This window comes from Peromyscus eremicus, chromosome 20, assembly GCF_949786415.1.
Source record: "Peromyscus eremicus chromosome 20, PerEre_H2_v1, whole genome shotgun sequence".
In the NCBI taxonomy this organism is placed as follows: domain Eukaryota; kingdom Metazoa; phylum Chordata; class Mammalia; order Rodentia; family Cricetidae; genus Peromyscus; species Peromyscus eremicus.
In genome coordinates, this window is record NC_081436.1 from 17,381,700 (window position 1) to 17,403,724 (window position 22,025).

Consider the following 22,025-nt stretch of genomic DNA (forward strand, 5'->3'; position numbering starts at 1 on the left):
AGAGCTCCCAATCTCGCCCTGGGGCCTTTGTGTTCCATTGCTCTGTTATGGAAAGTCCTCTAGGAGCTAGGCAGCTTGTCGTAGGGTGTGTCCTGTCCGGTGGAATGGCTGCTTTTTCCTGTACCCTCCATCTGTCTCAGCCTCTTCTAGTGTGCTCCTGTACTCACTCTGTGTAACCTGAGGGGCTGTTTGCTGCAGCAAGCCTGCCCCCCTCTTCCCCGCCCTAGTCCTGGGACCATGGACACTAACATCTTGCCTGGTACTAGGGTATATAAGTCTACAGTGGTCCTCGTGGTTCTGGGAGGAGATGGGGAAACTGGGGCACGGAACTGCAGTGGGGGAGGGGACTGAGCCATCTCCTGTGTCTTTCATTCATTGATGTATCAGTGTCCCTCAAATGTGTCATCCTCAGCCTAGCACACGCCCTCCTGCTGTGACCGTCCCTTTCCTCCACGGTCCCTCTGCTTTTCTTAGCAAGCTCATGCTTTCTCCCACCAATTCAGCACCAGCCTTCATCATGAAGGTCTGAGCTCCTTGTCCTCAGGATCTGTCGGTGAGGAGGATGGTGGTACTCTGAGGTGAGATCAAAATAAGGAGCTGGAATGTAGGGTCTCTCTGTTGTGTCCCAGATTGGGGCTGGGGGATCAGAAAGAGGCCTATCAGGTCCTGGCTAGAGTAGGCCAGGCTTTGTAAGAATGACTTGTAAGAATGTGTTAAGATTCTGTCCGTGGTACACAAAGTATAAGATCTGCTGGTGAGTGTGTGCGTGCATGCGTCAATACTGGTGAGCACCTGTGTGAGTGTGCGTGTATCCATGAGTGTGAGTAAACGTGAGTGTGCCTGGGCAGATGAGCCTGGTTGGAGGTGCGTTGAGAATAATGCAGTGTGTAGTGTGCAAAGTGCACACTTCCTGTAAGCACTGGCCTGTGCTCTCTCATCTCCAGAGCACTTCCTGGTCACCCAGGCTGCCTCATTGTATAGCCTCAGCTTAGTGGGTCTTGACTCAGATATCTGGGATATGCACTGATAAAGGAGAGCTCAGGGGACGCTTCCCAGATACACCCTTGCCCCGCCAGGTGACCAGGACAACTAGACTTCTGCCTTTGTCTTTAAGGTGAGACACAAGAGAAGCAAACACCACTTTGTTACTGAGAGATAGTCCCAAGCACATGCTCGGGGCCTCAATGGCTGGAGAAGGCAGACTAGAGTGTGCCTGTGTAAACCTGTGCACGGGAGACCCAGCAGGGCGGGGACTTGGGGCTACTGTTGGAGAAATGTCGGCACCACACTTCGGCTCCTGCAAACATTCCCGGGCTCCAGCCACCTGTGAATTCTTTGATATGAATGTCGGTTGGTCATTTCTGACACTGAGTGTGAATCCATTCACCTCCGGGGTCTTACCCTAGTGCATCTGGTTTCAGAGGCACCCCACTCTGCCCGCCCCCATGTTGAAACCAAACCCCCGTCGGCCTCCCAACGAGGAATTGTCTGTAGCAGGTTAAAAGACTGCAGAAATGTGAGCGCTTCGGAGGACCAAAGGCTTTTGTGTGCACACAAAAGCTCTCTGCAGATACTTTAGGCATCTAAGTGGAAGCCATCAGGGAGGGGCCATACTCCGGGGAAGAAAATACGCCGGGGGAAAATGACAAGGGGCAGGCCTGGTGACGCGTTGGCATCAGGAATCCAGATCTGCACGGATTGGTAGAGCTGGCCCTTTGGGGCCTCACTTTGAAGTGCACTGTAGCCCTTGGGTTTCTTAAGTGGAGACGGAATTATTGTGGTGGCTCCACCCACTGGCATTTCCACCTGTCCTAGGGGTGGGTGGTGGGTTTCCTGCTCAGAGCAGCCTGTGTGGCCAGTGGGGGACACTAAGGCTGTAGACATGTGTAGATACTGACGGTGGTAGACGCGGCTGCAGGCCTCATGCATTGCTCTGCAGTGTGGGTGTCCCCTCTGGTCTGTGTGTATTGCACCACTTTTGTCCAAGTGCCCTGGCCACTGCTAAACTTTCCGTCCTGAAGATGATGCCTAAGGTTCTGGGGGCCTGAAGGAGGTACCTCAGACTTGGGGATCTTCCTGGTCTGGCTGTCTGCTCCCCACAGCATCTCACACAAAAACAGAGGGAATCTCTGAGCCTGCCGCTTGTCCCTTTGATCACATGCTCCTTTTCTTTTGTGTAAATATGTGGCAGGTTTTTAACGGTTCACCTTTAAAATATTAGAAGGCAACTCATTTTGTCCTGTTCTTTGTCCCTCCTCACTAGGATGTGCTTTCTGTCTCTGTCTCTCTCTGTCTCTCTCTCTCTCTGACAGGGTTTCTTTGTATAGCCCTGGCTGTCCTGGATCTCGCTCTGTAGACAAGGCTGGCCTTAAACTCACAGAGATCCACCTGCCTCCACCTTCCCAATGCTGGAATTAAAGGTGTGTGCCACCACCACCACCTGACTACCTTTAATTTAAAATTTTCTTTTTGAGACAGGGTCTCATGTAACCCAGGCTAGCCTCAAATTTTCTGTGTAGCTAAAGATGATCTTGACTTCCCAAGGCCTGGGATTACAGATGTGTGTCACTATGCCTGGATTTATGGGGTGCTAGGGATTGAACCCAGGCTTTATGTATGCTAGGCAAGTACTGTATCAACTGAGCTACATTCCCAGGCTCTAGTTACTTGTGTGTGTGTGTGTGTGTGTGTGTGTGTGTGTGTGTGTGTGTGTGTGTGTGTATGTGGTTAGAGGACAAACGTGAGAAACTCATTCTCTCTTTCCTCCATGTGGGCTCAGGGATCACACTCATGTCCTCACTTGATAGCAGGTACCTTTACCTACTGAGTGTAGCCAAACCCCCCTTTAAAAAAAAAAGAATATTTCTTTTTGGTATGGTGAGGCTGGGGAGGGAACCCAGGTGCTCTTGCATGCTAGGTGAGGCTCTGCCACCGAGCCCAGTCCCATGTCTGTCTTTGACCAAAGCAGCCAGCCGACGCCTCCATCAGTGCACCTGCTGCCATGCCCATCCTGATTCAAACGGCCTGTGTAGCTCCTGAGGCCTTACCAACAGCTGCCGTACCAACAGCGGCTGTCCCCCATGCTGTCTTACCACCCACCGCAGCAGCACGGGGACTGGTGATGGAAGCAGGCGGGCTCTCCCAGAGGCGCTCCTGAGAGAGCACGGTGGACAGCTGGTGAGCACTGCGTGAGATCTACAGGGCCCCAGGAAACAACTTTCAGAACACTCACAGTACAGTGCAGCAACCTGCCGCCTCACCTACAATGTCCTCCTAATCCCACAGTGATACCCTGTTGCTCTCAGCAGTCACCCCCAAAGTGTCTCCAGCCTCCACAGCAGCCAGCCAGCGTCTTTATGTTATGGGTGTTCTGGGCCTCTGGGCTGCATGGCAGCCATCATATAGTGTAAGTCCTCCGTGCCATGCCTCAGGGCTCATTAAAGTTGTGGTGGATAGCAGTGCCCCAGTCCCTCATATCATGGAATGGGCCACTGTTTATCCCTCTCCCTCTGTTGAGGGGCATTTGAGTTGCTACTGCTGTCAGTGGGGAATTGTGAGGAGTACTATTGTGCACATGTGTGAACCTGCTTTTTTTTTTGGACTTGGCTCTCTGTATTCCCTTGGGCATGTCCCTGGGAGTGGTGTGGTGGGCCCTGTATTGGCCAACATTTGGCTCTGATGAAATCCCTGCATGCATCCTGGTCACCTCTTGTACTATTTTTCTCCCCACCCTCCTTTATGTGAGACAGGGTCTCTACGTAGGCCTGGCTGTCCTGGAACTCAGTATGTAGACCAGGCTATCCTCAAACTCACAGATCGCTTGCCTCTGCTTCCTCAGTGCTGGGGTTAAAGGTGTGCACCACCACGCCTGGTTTCTCTCGATTCTTTAACCTTGTCCCTGAGCTCCCCTCCCTCAGTGGGCCGTGAGCCCATTGTTGGACAGTCAGGAACCGAGACCGAGACCGCTCACTGAGGTGGCCCCAGCAGGTGCTCCCTGCCCCTGCCTCATCTCTCTCCTCCTCCTGACCCTGTTTGACCCACAAGTGCCTGGTCCTCTGTCTACAAACTCCTTTACTTTCATCTGCAAGGCCAGGGTACCTATTTTGGGGTGATGATTAGCAGCCATCACCCCAGGGCCTTGCTATTTTGGGGTGATGACTAGCAGCCATCACCCCAGGGCCTTGCTACCAGCTCTGATCCCTCAGAATGGAGCCTGGTGTCAGCATGTCACCAGTGGTTCCTCCTTATCAGCAGGAGCCACCCTGGATACAAACTGGGCGTTCCCTCCCCCTCCTCCCCGCCCTCCCATCCCGTTTTCCACCCCAGTGTTCCCTTCCTCCCTGTCTGTGCTTGAATCCCATGGTGCTGAGCTGTTGATTACAAAGCGGAGTGTACAGCAATCACAATTTTGTAAATAGCAGCTCAGTTTCATTAAAGCCTCCGCGTGTAAAGGCTGTTTACATCCACCCTCTGAAAACCTCACACCCATTCCCAAAAATGTAAATTACACGCTCTGGAGATGATACAGGGTTCGGACAGCCCGGGGATGGCCCTTCTTTCTCAGCATGGTACCTAACACTTAAGCACCCCTAATGGGCACCTCACCAATCTCCCGAAGCAGACTGCTGCTCCCAAGTGAGAAACCAGATGATTTTCCATAGCTGTCTAACTACTACTTAACACAGAGGTGGACTCTCTAAGGAAATAGATAATCAGAGAGTGACCTAAGATAATTGACTCCCCTCAGAGTTCCCAAAGAAAGGTTTGTGGGAGACTCATGTAGAGTTGACACTACAATTCTTCTAACATCAACAGGTTCGATGGTTGTGTGCGTGTGTGCGTGTGTGCATATGTGTGTGTGTGCATGCACGCACACATATATCTATGTAGATGTGTGTGTATGTGTGTGTGTGTGTGTTCATGCATTTGTATTTTGAGGGCTCATGTATGTATTCAGGTGCACTTGCATTTTGTGGAGGTCAGAGGTCATCTGTGGATATCTTCTTCAGTCGCTCCCCACACTAATTTTCTGCACTGAACTTGGAGCCCACCGATCAGCTAGGCTGGCTGGCCGACTTTGGGGATCTGCTTGTCTCTGCCTCCTCAGTGCTAGAATTATAGGCATGCACGGCCATGCTGAGCTTTTCTGTAGGTCTTGGGTTCTGAACACAGGTCCTCACTTGGCATGGCAAACACACTACCCAGTGGGTATTTTAATCTTAAATCTTACCTTATACCCAGAGAAACTACTGCCATGAGCTTGTTCAGGGCAGATGGCTGGAGGAGGTGGAGTGGAGGGCTCCTGTTGGATGGCTACATGCCAAGTCACCCGCTCCAGGGTACGTGGCCTGAGCAGATGGACCCTGGTTCACACGCCCCAGACACTTGGTTGAGCTCCTGTTGCCAGTGGCTCCGTGTGCTACCTTCCAGTCCTGTGGACCCTTTAAACGGGTGTCTCCTTCCTGTGGGAATACTGAGGCTTCGTGTTGAATGAGCTGCACAGTCATTCCCTGTTAAAAGGCATTAAGGATGACTTAATTATAGTTTGTTTTTACAGCTATGTCCAGGAGTATAAAGTAACATAAGGTTGCCATGTTAATGCAACCAGACGCAGCAGTTTTATAGAAAGAGGCGGCCCTGGGCCCACAGATTTTGTTTTTTTTCTTTTGAGATGTGGTCTTGCTATGTTGCCCAGGCTGGCCTTGAACTCCCAAACTTGAATGATCCTCCTGGCTCAGCCCCTTAAGTTCTGGGACTGTAGGTGTGCCAACATACCTGTCTGGCCTATTGTTTTGTGGAGATTGAGGAGGGTTGCTGCCAGCCTGTCTGTGGGGAAGGAGGGATCGTGTGTGTGTGTGTGTGTGTGTGTGTGTGTGTGTGTGTGTGTGTGTGTGTGTGTGCGCGCGCGCGCCATTTGGAAGGTCTGGTGACACCACCCTGGGGTTATGCTCACAGCACCTAGGGACACAGGCTTTGGTACCCTGATTGCAGGTCAGAAAGGAAATCCAGTTGCCCGTCAGCCTGCCAGCCCTCTGGCTGTTTGCTTATTTCTAAAACTCTGAGGCCCTCATATCTTTTGTCTAGCATGGACAGTGCAGTTGGCTTCTCTTCTACTCCAGGAAGGATTTCAGAGGTTAGATAGGTGGATACTTGGTGTCCTGAGAGACTATGAGGACTGCCAGGAAAAGAAGCCGTCCCTGGGTGGCTTGAGGGGGTGGGAACCCAGGCTGGTACTTGAGGTCAGCAGAGAAGCCAAGGCCAAGAGGCTCCAGGTCTGGCCTGGGAGCTTAGAAGAGGCAACTTCAGGCCAGTGAAGGAATAAAGATAATTTGAGGGTGACATCAACACAGGCATTCTGTACTTCAGGACTCGGTATGATCAGGCGCCATCTTGGATGGCCGGGAAACAGGTCTCCATATTTGGACCAGGAAGCGGCAACCCGAACACACGGTCGTGGTGGCCAGGAGCCAGTGAGGGGCAAAAAGAAGGTTCTGTATAATGACATGGCTGTGTCCGGAGGCCACTATAAGGAAGACAACAGCTGTTCTCCTCTCGGTGGAGAACTGACCTCGGACAGCTGTGGGGCTGAAGATGTAGTTCAATGATTGAGTGGTTGTCTGCAGCCCTGGACTTTCATCCCGAGCACTGCCAAAACAAAAATTATTTATAAGCCAGCTTTCTAGGGAGGATCCTGTATGCCCCTTCCTGGGTGCTGGCTATAGCTGTGGACCCCCGTCATCAGGTCTCAGGCTCCTATATTCTACTTTGGATTTGCCTTAACTGATGCCACAGCCTTATTCCCAACAAGTTCTCATCCCGCGGTTCTGAGAAGGACCTGTGTGTTCTAGGAAGATTCCCTGCATCCCGAGTCGCAGGTCAGGAGTTAGGGTACCTCACTTTTCATCACATTCCACCTCTACAGGTAGTGTGCAGAGCTGGGGCACCCACCCAGGGCATGCTGACAGACAGAGCTGACAGGTTTTATTCTTTCTGCCCCCTACAGCCCAACATCGGCCACCTGGGCCTGCCCCATGGGCCGTCTGGAGAGAAGGTAGCTGTGGTAACCGTGGATGATTGTGATGCAGCTGTGGCCGTGCACTTCGGAAGTTACGTTGGGAACTACAGCTGTGCTGCCCAGGGCACGCAGAGCGGCTCCAAGAAGTGAGACACCTGAAGGGGAAACATGGGGCGTCCCCAACCACTCAGGCCCTCCTCTAAACACAAGTCACCCGCGTCCTTGGTATCCCCTGTCTACACTGGTGTCAGACTGTCTTCCTGTGGATAGCATCTTCTCTCTCAGACCTTAGAACCCTCAAGACTAAGTCCCCAGATGGCATACCAATAATCCTAGCACCTGGGAGGCGGGGACACATGAACTGAGAGTCTACATAGCCTGATCTACATATGAATTCAAGGCCAGCCTGGGCTAAGCAGTGAGCCACCATTCAGGAGAAGTCAGTCTGAGCAACTGGCCATTGTTGCCTTATTTCCCTGGGTTGCCAGTCCCCGTGAGGCGGAAGTGGCTGGGTGTCCTTGCTGGTTTTGGGTCTCCCAGGGATTCTTTGAACTCAGGACAAAGCAGTTCTAACGGCCACATGCAGGGCCAGCCTCACTTTTTTTTCTGTTGATAGCATCAGCCTCAAAAGGTGAGAAGCTACTCCTGCTCTGTCTAGCTGATAGGGTGTAGATGGACTATAGAACATTGGGGTTTAGGGCTGGAGAGGTGGCTCAACAGTTAAAAGCATTAGCTGTTCTTTCAGAGGTCCTGAGTTCAAAATCTCTGCACCCACATGGCAGCTCACCACTGTCTAAAACTGTAGTCCCATGGGGTCTGGTGTCCTCTTCTGGTGTGCAAGTGTACATGCAGACAAAACACCCATATACATAAATAGATAAATCTTTTGTTTGATTTTTGTTTTGAGATGTTGTCTTCCTGTGTGGCCCAGGCTGTCCTCCAACTTCCAGTTCTCTAGCCTCTGTATCCTTAGGGCCAGATTACAGGCTTCTACCACTGCCCTTGGCCCTGAGTCTATCCTCGTTGAAGGTCATGTTCAGGTGAACATGATGAAGGTCACGTGTCCTTGCTTAACTTTCTTTACTGTCTTGGTGAACTGTGCCTTCTTGGGCCTAGAGCCCTACCTGGGACCTCAGCTGCCCCCTGCTGGAGCTGGAGTTCTGTTCTAATTACACTTTTTCCCTAGAGAGCCAAGGAACTGTGGGATGCTTCCCTCTACTGCAGAGTGGGACTCAGTAGGTGGGCCTTAGTTACCCCCAAACACCTGTTTTTTCGGGAAGTGATGCAGGTGTAAGGAAGCTGAGGCCCAGAGAAGCTGTGAGGAGCCACTAGTGACCCTGGAGCAGGGTTGACTTTGTCCTGACCCCCAGTCATCTGCCTTCGGCTTGTACCTGCTCTGTGATGGAAGCCTTAGCAGTAGTCACGATGTTACGGCAGTGACGGACCTGATATCACAGAAAGCGGCTTTGCCTTCCCAGGTCACTGGATCTGACTGGACCTCTGCTCCTGGGTGGTGTCCCCAACCTGCCAGAAGACTTCCCCGTGCATAGCCGACAGTTTGTGGGATGCATGCGAAACCTGTCCGTCGATGGTAGGATTGTGGACATGGCTGCGTTCATTGCCAACAATGGCACCAGGGCAGGTATTCACGGCCCCTGGGTGTATGGGACTAGCATGGACATCTGTGAGCATACCAGGGACAGAAGGGCTGCTTTACCTCCCAGAGAGTTCTTGGGAATGGGTACAGAGCTTGGCTTGGTGGGCATGACCACAGTGCCTACAGTTTGCTGTGTCCCCGATGTTGGGTACATCGTTTACCTGGACACACAATCCTAAGATCTTGAACTTGTCACCAGATGGTCAGATCAGACTCTGAGATAGCATGGAATCCCTGAGTCTCAGATATGGGTGGGGCAGAGAATTCCACACACCCCGGTCTGGGGTTCTCACCATGGCCAGCAGATTCCCGCTGGCTGTCTCTAGCTGATGGCGCTCATGAGTGGGACAGGGCGGGGAATGGCTCAGCTCCTTAAGAGAAGTTGCCTTGGGGTCTTCAACTCAAGGCCAGACGATACCCTCTGCCCCCGCAGGCTGTGCTTCTCAGAGGAACTTCTGCGATGGGACCTCATGCCAGAACGGGGGCACCTGTGTGAACAGGTGGAACACATACCTGTGCGAATGTCCACTCCGCTTTGGTGGGAAGAACTGTGAACAAGGTAAGCATCTGTCCCTTCCCTGCAAACTACAGTGGTGTAGCTGCGGGGGGGGGGGGGGGGGGGGACGGGGACGACACAGGCAATAAGCAGTCTGAAGGAGGCTGGGATACAGGTCCAGGGCCTGGGGCCAGCTCTAAAGGATGTAAAGGCAGATGACCATGAGGGTCAGAAGTGCAAGGTGACTATGGGGACATACCGGAGCCTCATGGAGTTCTCGGGGGCCTCTCCTGGCAGCTGCTGCTGATGGGGCCTGGTGAGGAGCATGGAAGACAACCTCCTGCTTATCTCCAGGAGATGCTTCAGGGTTCGAGGGGAATCTTAGTGTCTTTCCTTGCTGTAATAAAATACTCTGACTAAAGCAATTTAAGGGATAAAGGGTTCATTTGGCTCATAGTTCCAGACCATAGTAAGTCCCTCATGATGGGGATGTCACAGCAGCAGAGCTTGGAGAGAACTGGGGACATCACAGTCACCATAATCAAGAGCAGAGAACAAGGCATGCTAGCGCCCAGCTCGCTTTCTTCACTATACAAGCCATGATCCCCTGCCCAGGGAATGGTGCCACCCACCCAACCAAAACCTGAACCTACTCCATGTCCCAAGCGCCACAGGACCACCCCTTGACTGTCATCCATCCATCTTGGGTGCCCCTTGCCTCACTCTGGATGTGTCTGGCAATCCTCGGGGCTTCTTTGCCCAGTGGGCTGTACAAAAGCCATGGTGGGCATCTGCACAGTCCGTTGCTGGGTTCTTAGGGTAGTTACCGAGCACAGATACAAGTCTGGGGCTGGCATTTGGGTTAACGTGGAAGACCCCTTCCTCACCTGGTTGGTGGCTGAGAAGATGCTCTCTGCCTGATTTTGGGAGGCGCCTGAGGTCCTGGTCTGTATCTGCAGTTATGCCACACCCGCAGCGCTTCAGTGGCGAGAGCGTTGTGTCTTGGAGCGACCTAGACATCACCATCTCTGTGCCTTGGTACCTGGGGCTCATGTTCCGGACTCGGAAGGAGGATGGCGTGCTGATGGAGGCCACAGCTGGCACATCTTCCAGGCTCCATCTCCAGGTGAGTGTGTCTGTGAGCCACGCGGGCCCCTGCAGAGCAGACAGGAGCCCTCAGGAAGAAAACCAGACAGAGGGGCTTCCCAGGATGCCTATAAAGGGCATCTGCCGCTCACCTACCTCCTCCTCTGCCTGCCCTATGGTGGACAGAGAGAACACAGAAGGGAAATATGGGTGACTCCGGCAGCAGCGCCGTGGTGCCCTTTAGGAGAGGGGAAGTGCAGAGATTGTATAGAGCTAATGGCTCCCGGAGTTCCTTTCTAGCGCCCGCTTCCTTTGACCATAGCCACGGGGTGGAGCGTGTAACCGTGGAGCTGCCGGCTCTGTGTAACTTGCCCTAGACAGCAGCTCTGGTCTGTCCTGACTGGAATTCGACCTTTTTTTCCGGCTAGATTCACAGCCTTTGAGAGCAGAAGGCAAAGGGTTGCATCAGATGCAGTGAGTGATTCCCCATCAGTTCAGACTGCAAGCCCCTTACTCCCATATTAAACCTGCATGCTACCATACGCCAGGCCCCTGCCTAGAGGGCTCTCGGGGACCCACCGCATCACGCCGCATGTGTGTTTTCTTCATTTTTTTTCCTTTTTACTGTTGGGCTTGTTTGAAACCTTAGGTCAGAGTCCTCGAACATTTTTAGAAGTGATCTTCAGGCGCTCCATTCACACGTTTGCGCATCTCCTGCATCACAGGCAGTTTGTGATAGGTTGTTGGAGCCAGAGGTACCAAGGAGGATCACCCGGTGCTTCCTCACTGAGCTAGCCTCACCTCGCCACCTCTTCACTGGCGGTGCGGTAGAGAGATCCCTTATCCTATGCTCGCCATGAGGTTTTTGAGGTGGTTAGAATGAGCCCAGTCTGAGAATCACTGCTTGGCCTGGAGATTCCCACTACGCCCGCAACTCGTTCTCTGCCTTTGTGTCTCTGACAGTTCCCGTTCACACTGACCAGACAGACTCTCTCGTACAAACCATGGCCCATGATTTCTGGGCAGGGTCAGAATTCTCCATCTTTAGCTCTCCTTGGATTTAATACCCTCCTGATGTACAAAAATCCCAGGGGATCAATCGTCACTTAGGAGAATCATGCCCAAGCAGGGACTTGGTCTGGAGGAATTAATAACTGGGTGTTTCTTTCTTTCTTCCAGGCTTTTCCAAAGTATGTATATGTAAGCACATGCATGTGTGCCTATGTCTCTTTGTGTGCTTGTGTCTGCCTATGTATGTGAATGTGTCTGGGCATATGTGTATGCGTGCATCTGTGTGTACATCTGTGCATGTCATTATGCACGTGTCTGTGTTTGCATGTGTTCATGACTGTGTGTATATGTTTGTATGCACATTTGTGTACATGTCTATGAGTGCACGTGTGTCCATATGTGTATGTATGTTTGTGCATGTGTGACCATACGTGTGTGTATGTTTATGCATGAGTGCATGCATGTCTCTGTATATGTCCGTGTGTGAGTGCATTTAATGGGCCCTAGTACCCATGAACTGCCCTCCCATAGGCCATCCTCTTTTCCCTTTCTCCTTCCTTCCCTTCAGCACAGTCTCTGCTACATATCAGTTTCTTCTTTTCCTGAGGAGTCTGGCCACACTGACATGTGAAACACATAGCACTTCTGTCCCAAGATTACAGCTCTGGAGGTGGTGGCTGCTGGAGCTGGTACTCATGACCGCTGCTGTCCCCATGTCCTCACAGAGCCATGGCTTGTTTCTTCCACTTCCTGGGCCCTCAATCCTTACTCTTCCTTCCCAGTCAGGCAGTTGGGGTGGATCGGAGATGGTCAGGGAGAGGTGGACTCTAAGAAGCGTCTGCACCAAGCTCCCATTCTGCATGAGGGGAAACTGAGGCTAGAGGCTGTGTAATCTAGGCCCCATGGGTCCTGGGTCAGCCAGAGGACCCTCTCACCTCCTTGGAGCAGGGCTCTGCTCAGAGAATGGGAGGAGACAGGAACACCAGAGCCCTCCCCTCTCCCAGGTCTCTGCTGGAGGTCATAGGGCCCTTTGATAGATTCCTTGCCCTGGCAGGAGGGTGGGGCCGTCAGCCCAGACAGAAGCCTGCCTCTGGCCCCTGCCTGCCCACTCACCTGGGGTCATGGCTCTAGCACCCCACTGGGTTGGGGAGTGTTGGCGTGTGCGTCAAGGGTAATTGTGGCTGTCATTATTCCTCTCTCATTAGCTGTAATTTTTTACCTGCTGCCCCAGAAGCTCACTTTGAGCTGAACTTGGAAGCACCCGTTCTGCCTGGGGATGGCATTTCTCTGTGGGTGTTTCTCTGTCGGAACACATTAAATTGGCTGTTTCGATTCAAGTGATGATGGGCACTCACAGGCTCTCATTACTGTACCTGTAGGAAAAAAGGGCTGCGTTCAGCAGGGTTAGGCCTGGCTGAGGAGTTACGTTTGGTAGCTCATCCACAAATTCAGGGACTGCAGCCAGGAAGACTGGGTGCACCAAAGATGGCCTTGAGGGGTCCTGTAGACCTCAGGGGTAACCCGAAACCACTTCAGTATGATTCCCAGAGGCTGGTCTACCGGGCATCCCAGGAATTTTCTGGTTGTGTTTTGTGTGACATGTGGCCTCCTGACACTCCTGTGTGAGTGTCCCCACCCCATGACAGTCCAAAGCCCAGACAATTTGGATAATTGCTCTCAGGCACCCCAAACCCCCCTGCATTGTCAAGCGGAACAGTCACACAGTTGTTGGCACCCATCTTCAATCGGGGAGCAGTCCAAGATGGGCAGCAGCTCCTGTCCCTGTCCTGGGGGTTTGTTCACGGCTTCTCCTTTGGCTGTAGGCACATGGCATTTTCATTTTCATTGTTGAGCTATCACTTCGGGGGTTTGCCCAGGAAGGCCAGTGAGAGAGAGAACAGCCCAGGAGACCTCTGTGAGCCAAAGGAAGCAATATGTAAAAAGGTGAAAATTACCTCCCGAAATCAACTGTTGTCACGACTGCTGCCTCTTGACTTTGCCATTAGTCCTTTTCATCAGGGCTTCCTCTGGGGCCTGTGGAGGACTCTGAGTTAGCAGCACGAGGCACTGTGTACGAGAACCTTTTGATAGTTGTTCCTAACGTGGTTGGAGGCCACACAACTTGGGCCCAGTGAGTTGAGTCCTTGGAAATGTGTCGAGACTTGCTTTCAAGCCTGGACGCAGGCAGCATCCGTCAACATTCCGTGTGTACTGGAGAAGAATGTGTGGTCTGCAGCTGTCTAGCGAGGAGCTGCAAAGAGATCCTGTCATGTCAAGACAGTGGCGTTAACTGTGTTTAAACAGACTGCGTCGGGCTGGCGGCGTAGCTCCGTGGGTAGATTGCCTGCCTAGCGTATGTCTACAAGGCCCTTGGTTGGATTCCCAGCACCACATGAACCAGGTGTAGTAGTGTCACATGCCTGTAATCCCGGCACGTAGGACGTGGAGGCCAAAAGATCAGAAGCTAAAAGGTCATCCTGGGCTCACATAGGAAGTTGGAGGCCAGTATGGGCTGTGTGAGGCCCTGTCTCAGAAAACGAAAAACAAACCTCTGAAAGTTCTGTGCCGTTTCCAGGTTTATGCCTATTGTTGTGTCAGTCTGTATCTGGACTTCGGTGCTTGGCTGTTTTGTTTCCTGGCAGACTGACTCTGGTGGCATGGGGAGGGCCCTTTGCTTTCCAGTGATGCTGCTTGCCTTCAAGTGCTCTGTCTACAAACACAGCCACACCAGCCCTTCTGTCTATAGTGTCTCTCTCCAGCCTCTTATTTTTGTTTCTGTTTTTCAAGACAGGGTTCCTCTGTGTAGCCTTGGCTGTCCTGGAACTCGCTCTGTAGTCCAGGCTGGTCTCGAACTCCGAGATCCGCCTGCCTCTGTCTCCTGAGTGCTGGGATTAAAGGCGTGCGCCACCACCGCCCGGCTGTGTCCATCTTTTTACTTTCAACATTGTCTGTGTCTTTACATTCCAGGTGTGTCACGGTCGGTGGCTTTTCAATCTAAGTCTCATTTTGGTGGGCGTTATCTTTAACTGTGAACATCTTACGTAAGCCATAGCCCTGCTGTCTGCTTTTTTCTTCCACGTATTGAAATGTGGTGGCTTGATCCTTCTGGAGTGTTACACAGACAGCCAGAAACAAGAGGCTGCTGGCCCCCGAGTCTGTCTGTGGCTCTCATGACAGCTTACAAGCCTGGTTCTGACGATTCTGTCATCCCTATGGGTCCGTTCTACTCTTCTCTATGTTTTTAGACATGCTACTGTGCCCTCGTACTTTGGGATATTTTGATTGAGTGCTAGACATCCCACTGAAAATCTAGAGAGAACGGGTGTCCTTGTCGTCCTCTTTGTTGTTGGCAGCAGCCAGGGGAACTAGTTGCCCCAGAACATGTTAGTACAGTCACAGAGAGTCAAAGCCAGGCTTCTGTCCCTGCAAGATCCGCTCTGTTTCTTGTTTACTCCAAGTGTCTAACCCTTCAGCACGCTAAGCCTTGAAGACGCCTGCCCATGCAGCCTGGTTGGGATGGGAATTCTCATCTTTTTCCCGTGGGCCTGCAGGACCCTCTTCAGCCCTTGCTGAGGCTGAGTCTTCAGCACCAGCGGGTGGCCATGGGGGAAGCGGCCCCAAGCAGAGCTGCAGCTTCCTTCTCCCTGGCCTCAGCCCTGCAACTCTGCTCTGTCACTCAGACCTTCACACAGGTGTCCTAACTCACAGGAGGAGGACGATGGTCCAACTCACCCAGTTCTCTCTGTCAAGTCAAAATCATCATCATCATCATCATCATCATCATCATCATCATTTGGGCATTGCTCCAGCTGCATTAATTTAAAATTTTGACATTTATGTATTTCTTTATGTAATTATATGTGTGCATGTATGTGTCATAGTGTGCCTATGGGACCCAGAGGACGACTTGTGGAAGTCAGTCCTGTCTTTCCATCTTGCGAGTCTCAGGCATCTAACTGGGGTCATTGGGCTTGGCAGCAAGTGCCCTTACCCCCTAAGCCATCTTGCCAGCCCCCAGCTGCATTTCTTTCTTTTCTTTTCTTTTCAAATTTTTTTCTTTTGTCATGACTGGCCTGGAGCTCATTGTGTAGACCAGGATGGTGTCAAACACATGAAGATCCACTTGCCCTGCCTCTACCCCTCTGCTTCTGGGCCCTACTCCTTTCCCTGCCCCTGCCCCTGCCCCTGCCTCTCAAGTGCTGGGATTAAAAGCATGCACCACTGCAGCTGGCCTTAACTGCATTCATTTAAAACACCGTTCTAGGCCAGGTGCAATACTCTTGATTTTCATTCATGTCTTAAAATAAGACTAGATCTTGACAAACTAAAATTGTACCAAATTTTTTTTTTTTTTTTGTGTGTGTGTGTGTGTGTGTGTGTGTGTGTGTGTTGTTAGGGAGCAAAGCCCAGGCCTTACATGCCAGGCAAGTGCTCTACCTCTGAGCTACATTCCCAGCCAAATCTGTGTCTGTCTTTGTTTTCTTTTTCCTCTCTCTTTTGAGATAGTCTCACTACGTAGCCCAGGCTGGCCTGAAACTTGCTATTTAGAATAAGCTGTCTCCAAACTCAGGATCATTCCTGCTGTTCCACCAAGTCCTGGGATCACAGGTGGGCACCACCATGCCTGGCTCCTAATTTTTATTTTATTTTTTCACTCTGGTGCGATGTCCTAAGTCTGTCTGCATGGCTATGTTATTAGATGTCTACAGAATGCTTTCCATGTTGCTGTAACTGCACCAGTCAGTTGGTGTGGCTCTCTCTGCCCTACAGATTCTCAACAGCTACATCCAGTTTGAGGTCTCCCACGGTCCCTCCGACATGGCATCCATGCAGCTGTCCAAGTCCCGTATAAGCGATGGAGAATGGCATCACCTGCTAATAGAACTGAGGAGCGCCAAGGAGGGCAAGGACATCAAATACCTGGCAGTCATGACCTTGGACTATGGGATGGACCAGGTGAGTATGTACCTTCATCAGCCCATGGGAAAGCACAATGATGCTCCATATGCTAGCACTGCAGGGACCTCACAGGTTTGGAGAAGCACTGGTGGGCCTCCCTGGCTTTGTATCTTCTAGTCCATGTATGCTGAGGACATGTCTGTAGTCTGGAGTTGGGCTCTGCCCACCTGGGTCTCCCATCATGGTGCTTCAGGTACCTTTGCAGAGCATGCTCTTGGCGAAGTTGCTTTGAGTAGCATCTCATTGTTCAGACCTGTGCCTCTGCCTAAGTATTTCCTGGAAAGGGAAATAGAGAATTAAGCTGGAAAAGACCAGGGCCCTGAGGGCCTGGAAGACACAGATACACATCTGTCCCAGCTGTATGCAGCTGTCTCCAGACAGCTCCCTCAGAATGCTCACTAAACCAGACTGGTTTCTGCCAGAGAACATGGCACATGTCAGAAGATACCACATACTTAGAGAATGCCTAGTGATTCACGAGAGCCTTGGAATCTAGCTTGCCTTGCACCACGTTCTAAGAGTGCACAGCTGTTGAGTTAGATGTCCCTGCTTACCCAACTCATTCCCCCACCATGGCGTTTTTGGTGCTGTGCCCATCATGGGGTAGGAGAGTTGCCCATGTCTTCCCCACTGACCACCTGGATCCCACGCCCTGTGTACCACATACAGTCCGCCTGCTTTCCTCCAGAAGCCTTCCTTTGGAGGCTCTAGGGAGGTGGTTCGTGTCCCCCTGCCTTAGTCTTGAGCACATTCCTCCTATTGGGAAGGTGTGCCCAGAGACACCCCCCCCCCATCCTTTCCATGTAGAGCACGGTGCAGATTGGGAACCAGCTTCCTGGGTTGAAGATGCGGACTATTGTCATCGGAGGCGTGTCCGAGGACAAGTTGTCTGTGCGCCGTGGTTTCCGAGGCTGTATGCAGGTATGGCAGGCATGGTACTGCATCTTTGCTAGCTGGGATGGCTCAGGCCTCCATCACTACAGTTGGTATGGCTCTTCGGTTAGTCTTTGGCAAAGAAATGATCCACCTAGTAGGCACCCCAGACTTTAACTCATGTTTCCTGCTCACTCCCACCTTCCCTCCTAGCTTCTCCTCCTAGCTAGGGATCCGACCCCCAAAACCCCAGCCTTCAGCCTCTTGCTTCTGCCATGGCTGGTCCAGCTTCACATCCACACAGGTGTCCCACAGCTGGCAAGGGAGCAGCTAAGCCCTGTCCCACTCACAGCCCTCCCGCAGTGGACACGAACCACACATTCCTTTGCCGCTGGCCATGCTGTGTGACCCAACATTGCCCACGTCTCTGGCCTCCAGGCTGTGGGGATAAGAAGAGTTGTTCAGATTGGGAGAGAATTTGGGGGCTCTCTTAACTTCTCCTTACCCTCTGGGGTATACCCTCCAGTTCTACCACTCTTGAGACTGAGTCCGGCTGCCCCCACTTTTTAAATGCAGGGCGTGAGGATGGGGGAGACATCTACCAACATTGCCACCCTGAACATGAATGACGCCCTCAAGGTCAGGGTCAAGGATGGCTGTGACGTGGAGGACCCATGTGCCTCAAGCCCCTGCCCTCCACACAGCCACTGCCGGGACACCTGGGACAGCTACTCCTGCGTCTGTGACAGAGGTAGGGACCCTCACTTCACACCATCGTGGAGGAGCCTGTGGTGGCTATGGTGCCTCTGGGGAAACTGATTTGGGCTGGCCGCTTCCCAGGTCAAACCAGTGAGACGACAGGGCCCTGAGCTGTTTCATGAGAAGTGTCCTCTGTGCCATGCATAGTGACTCGAACCTATAATATCAATCAGCACTTGGGAGGAAATATCAGCCGTGGCAGGAAAACTGCAAGTTTGAAGTCAGCATAGGCTGTATAGTGAGTTCTGGGCCAGCCTGGGCTGCATGGTGAATTCCAGGCCAGCCTGGGCTACAAAGGTAGACCTTCTTTCCGTCTCCCGACTCCCCTCAGAAAGCCTTTCTACTTGAAAAAGCCTTGCTTTTTCTTTCTCAGCCTAGGAACATTCGGGACTTTAATCTCAAAGTGCAGTCAGAATATTCAGTGTAAAGTGACATATTTGAAAAAGTGACACATTTCACTGGCCACCTTTGAATTTGGTGGGTGGAGAAGCATCGAAGGTATTCATTGATAGCCCCCATCTCCCATGTGTCTGGAATACCCAGGAACCACACCTCTACATCCAGCCCTCCCCTGGCCCGGGCTGCTTGCCTTCCATGTTTTCCCAGTCTGTCTCCTGTGACCTGGAGGGGAGGCTGCTGTTCCCTCCTCCTGAGCGGCAGGAACTGTCAGCTTCAGGAAGCATGGGACGCAGAGAAGCCTTGGTGTAGAGGTCACGCTGGCCCTGTCCCCACAGGCTACTTTGGAAGAAAGTGTGTGGACGCATGTCTCCTGAACCCCTGCAAGCATGTCGCGGCCTGTGTGCGCTCCCCCAACAGTCCTCGAGGCTACTCATGCGAATGTGGGCCCGGCCACTATGGGCAGTACTGCGAGAACAAGTAAGGGAGCCCGTGACACTGCCCCGTGGCCCTCTTGGCTTCTGTCCCCATCTTCCCGGAGAGGTACAAACAGATGCCATCCCCACCGTGCCCTTATTCCACGCTAACCTGAGGCCCTCACTGGGCTTCTCATGTGCATCTTTAAGACAGATGGATGCACGGAGAAAAACATCATTTTAAACAGTATGTTTGTAGACAGAGCCTGGCTGGGTATGTGGCCCCCTGAAGGCAGGGATGAGGGCACTCTGGAGTGTCCTTCATCTGTCACCTTATTTCTCCATCAGAGTCGACCTTCCATGCCCCAAAGGCTGGTGGGGGAACCCGGTGTGTGGTCCTTGTCACTGTGCTGTCAGTCAGGGCTTTGATCCGGACTGCAACAAGACCAACGGCCAATGCCAGTGCAAGGTGAGGAGCCATCAGCCTGTCCCCACCTGCCTTAGGTGTGAACCCAGCAAGCTGGCTGTGCATGCACAGTATGGCCTACATACAAACATGAGTCTACACACATGGACAGATGCACCCATATATATACACATATATATGTGCGTGTGTGTGTGTGTGTGTGTGTGTGTGTGTGTGTGTGTGATATACTTTTATATACACACATTCACCTATATTCACATGCACCCCTATGTAAGCACAAACATCTGCGTGCATTCCTACCTGTACACAGTCACACATCCATACATACACCCATACATGCATGCATTTAAATGTTGGGTTGTGCCGGGCAGTGGTGGTACACTCCTTTAATCTGGATACTCAGAAGGCAGAGGCTGATGGACCTCCGAGTTCAAGGCCAGCCTGGTCTACAGAAAGAGCTCTAGGACAGCCGGGGCTACACAGAGAAACCCTGTCTTGAAAACCAAAACAAACAAACATACATTGGGTTGCTCACCTGTGCTCTGTGAACACTCCGGGGCTTCTTACATCTAAACTGGTTCAGACTGTCCCACTGTGGGATCTAGAAGCCACTGTGGTCTTTCTTCAGCCTCACATCCAGTGAGTAACACCAGATCAAGCCATTTCTATGCAGGTTGCCACATCTTTGGCATCAACCTTGGTTTTCTTGGTCAGCTGCCATCCCGGCCTTTTACCAAGCTGGCACTCAATGATGTCAGAGTTTTTAAAATCTGGAGGGCAGGGGATATGGCTCAGAAGGTAGAGCTCACACACTCGGCCTTGCACAGACCCTAGATTTGATCCCTGGCACACACACACACACACACACACACACACACACACACACACACACACCGCCACCCACACATATACACAAGCCATACTCTATCTTGGTATCCAGACCTAATGTGTGTGCAGCGTGGGACACCTGGTCTCACAGCTTCTGAATATGCTCCTGTGTGCTTAGCTGCAGCTGTGGGAAGCCCCGCCCCCAACTGCAGGGGCCTCCAGAGTTGCCACTGGAAGATTGCCATTGGCTTTGAGGGGGTAGCAGTAGTCACTCAGTAAGGGACATGCTGTCAAGGAGATAGGGTGAGAACCCAGGGAAGGACACTGTCACCGTGGGCTGTGATACTTTGTCCCTGAGATGCTTCTCCAATGTCAGTCTTGCGACAGTGATACAGGCCTTGTATACTCTGAGCATCAAGTTGAAGTGAGTGTGGATGGATGTGGCTCAGGCCTGGCCTTGCGTGCTTTGATGGGGCAATTGCATCTGTGGGTGGCAGGAGGAAGGAAGAGCCATGTATACAGCGTTATGGGGGAAAATGCCTATAGCTTTTTCTCATCAGCACTTAAAGTGGGCAGGCAAAATGGCTCAGTTTAGAGGCACTCGCTCACTGGTCTGAGTTCAATCCCCTGATTCCATAGGCTGCAGGCAAGAACAACCCTAGAGTGGCCCTCTGACCTCCCGACATACCACTGTACACACACACACACACACACACACACACACACACACACACACACACACAAAATGTATTTTTAAGTTAGAGAAAGAGTTTAGTTAGATGTGGTACTAGACACCTGTGATTCTAGCACACAGGAGGCTGAGGCAGAAGGATTGTGAGTTCAAAGCCAGCCTGGGCTGTGAAGGGAGTCCCTGTCTGGGGGTAAAAAAAATATATATATTAAGGCTTTGGAATAGTTTTGAATAGAGATCCTGTCAAACATGTACAAAGCCCTGAGCTCCATCCCAGTACTTACAGGAAGTGTAAGAAAAGAGTTTTATTACATATAGTTATTTAGTGTGCATGTGTCATGGTACACATGGGGAGGTCAGAGGACACCTCTGGAGACATTCTCTCCCTCCACCTTTACGTAGGTGCTGGGGATTGAACTCAGCCGGCCAGACTTGGGTGGCCAGCACCTTTCCCCACCGAGCCATCTCACTGGCCCCACCTGTGACTTTTACAGGAGAATTACTACAAGCCCCCAGCCCAGGATGCCTGTCTTCCCTGTGACTGCTTCCCCCACGGCTCCCACAGCCGTGCCTGCGACATGGACACCGGCCAGTGTGCCTGCAAGCCTGGTGTTATCGGCCGCCAATGCAACCGCTGCGATAACCCCTTCGCTGAGGTCACCTCACTCGGCTGTGAAGGTCTGTTGTTGTCCCCTGACCCCTTTCTGGTCACACTGCGGAATAGACCGCCATGTTTAACGTGTGTATGCTAGCGTGTGCATGTGTGTGCCTGTACATCCCTTGGGCTTGGAGAATGTTGGCAGCCTTTTTTTTTTTTTTTTTTTTTTTTTTTTTGAGTTCTCTTGGCCTTCTAGAAACCTGATCTTTGTGAGAGGCCCTAGACCAGAGCCTGTTCTAATGTGCGTTGTGACGGGAAGGTGCTGGAGTCACTCTTGGGAGCCCTTGGTGGGTGGAACATAGGACCGGTGCATTTGTGGAGACAGCTGAGCGGGGCTGAATGACTTTGTCCTCTGTCCTCAGTGATCTACAATGGGTGTCCCAGAGCATTTGAGGCTGGCATCTGGTGGCCACAGACGAAGTTTGGGCAGCCAGCAGCGGTGCCGTGCCCCAAAGGATCAGTGGGTAAGTCCTGTGCCTGGGTTGTCCTCGGGCTAGGAAATCAGTCTGAGGTGGCCTTTTTTTCCTGGGCAGGTGACCTGGGGCATCTGAGCTTTTGAATGTCCACGTTGAATGAATGTCATGGGCTACAGAGATAGCTCCTTGGTTAAGAGCACTGGCTTCTCTTCTAGAGGACCTGAGTTCAATTCCCAGCACCCAGGTGGTGGCTCATACCATCTGTAACTCCAGTTCCAGGGGATCCGGCACTCTCTTGTGGCCTCCCTGGCACTGGCCATGCAGGTCGTAGTGGTGC

General features: G+C 52.1%; 1 protein-coding gene across 1 annotated transcript in view; it reads left to right on the forward strand.

Moving 5' to 3' along the window:
* Positions 1 to 22,025, forward strand: part of Celsr1 (cadherin EGF LAG seven-pass G-type receptor 1) — a 140,064-nt gene that overhangs the window by 89,659 nt on the left and 28,380 nt on the right. The window contains exons 6-16 of the mRNA XM_059247997.1: positions 7,004 to 7,161; positions 8,494 to 8,657; positions 9,106 to 9,231; positions 10,128 to 10,294; positions 16,036 to 16,221; positions 17,032 to 17,145; positions 17,674 to 17,848; positions 18,591 to 18,732; positions 19,017 to 19,137; positions 21,109 to 21,292; positions 21,635 to 21,736. Of these exons, the coding sequence (XP_059103980.1) occupies positions 7,004 to 7,161; positions 8,494 to 8,657; positions 9,106 to 9,231; positions 10,128 to 10,294; positions 16,036 to 16,221; positions 17,032 to 17,145; positions 17,674 to 17,848; positions 18,591 to 18,732; positions 19,017 to 19,137; positions 21,109 to 21,292; positions 21,635 to 21,736 (1,639 nt within the window). The remainder of the gene's footprint in view (positions 1 to 7,003; positions 7,162 to 8,493; positions 8,658 to 9,105; positions 9,232 to 10,127; positions 10,295 to 16,035; positions 16,222 to 17,031; positions 17,146 to 17,673; positions 17,849 to 18,590; positions 18,733 to 19,016; positions 19,138 to 21,108; positions 21,293 to 21,634; positions 21,737 to 22,025) is intronic.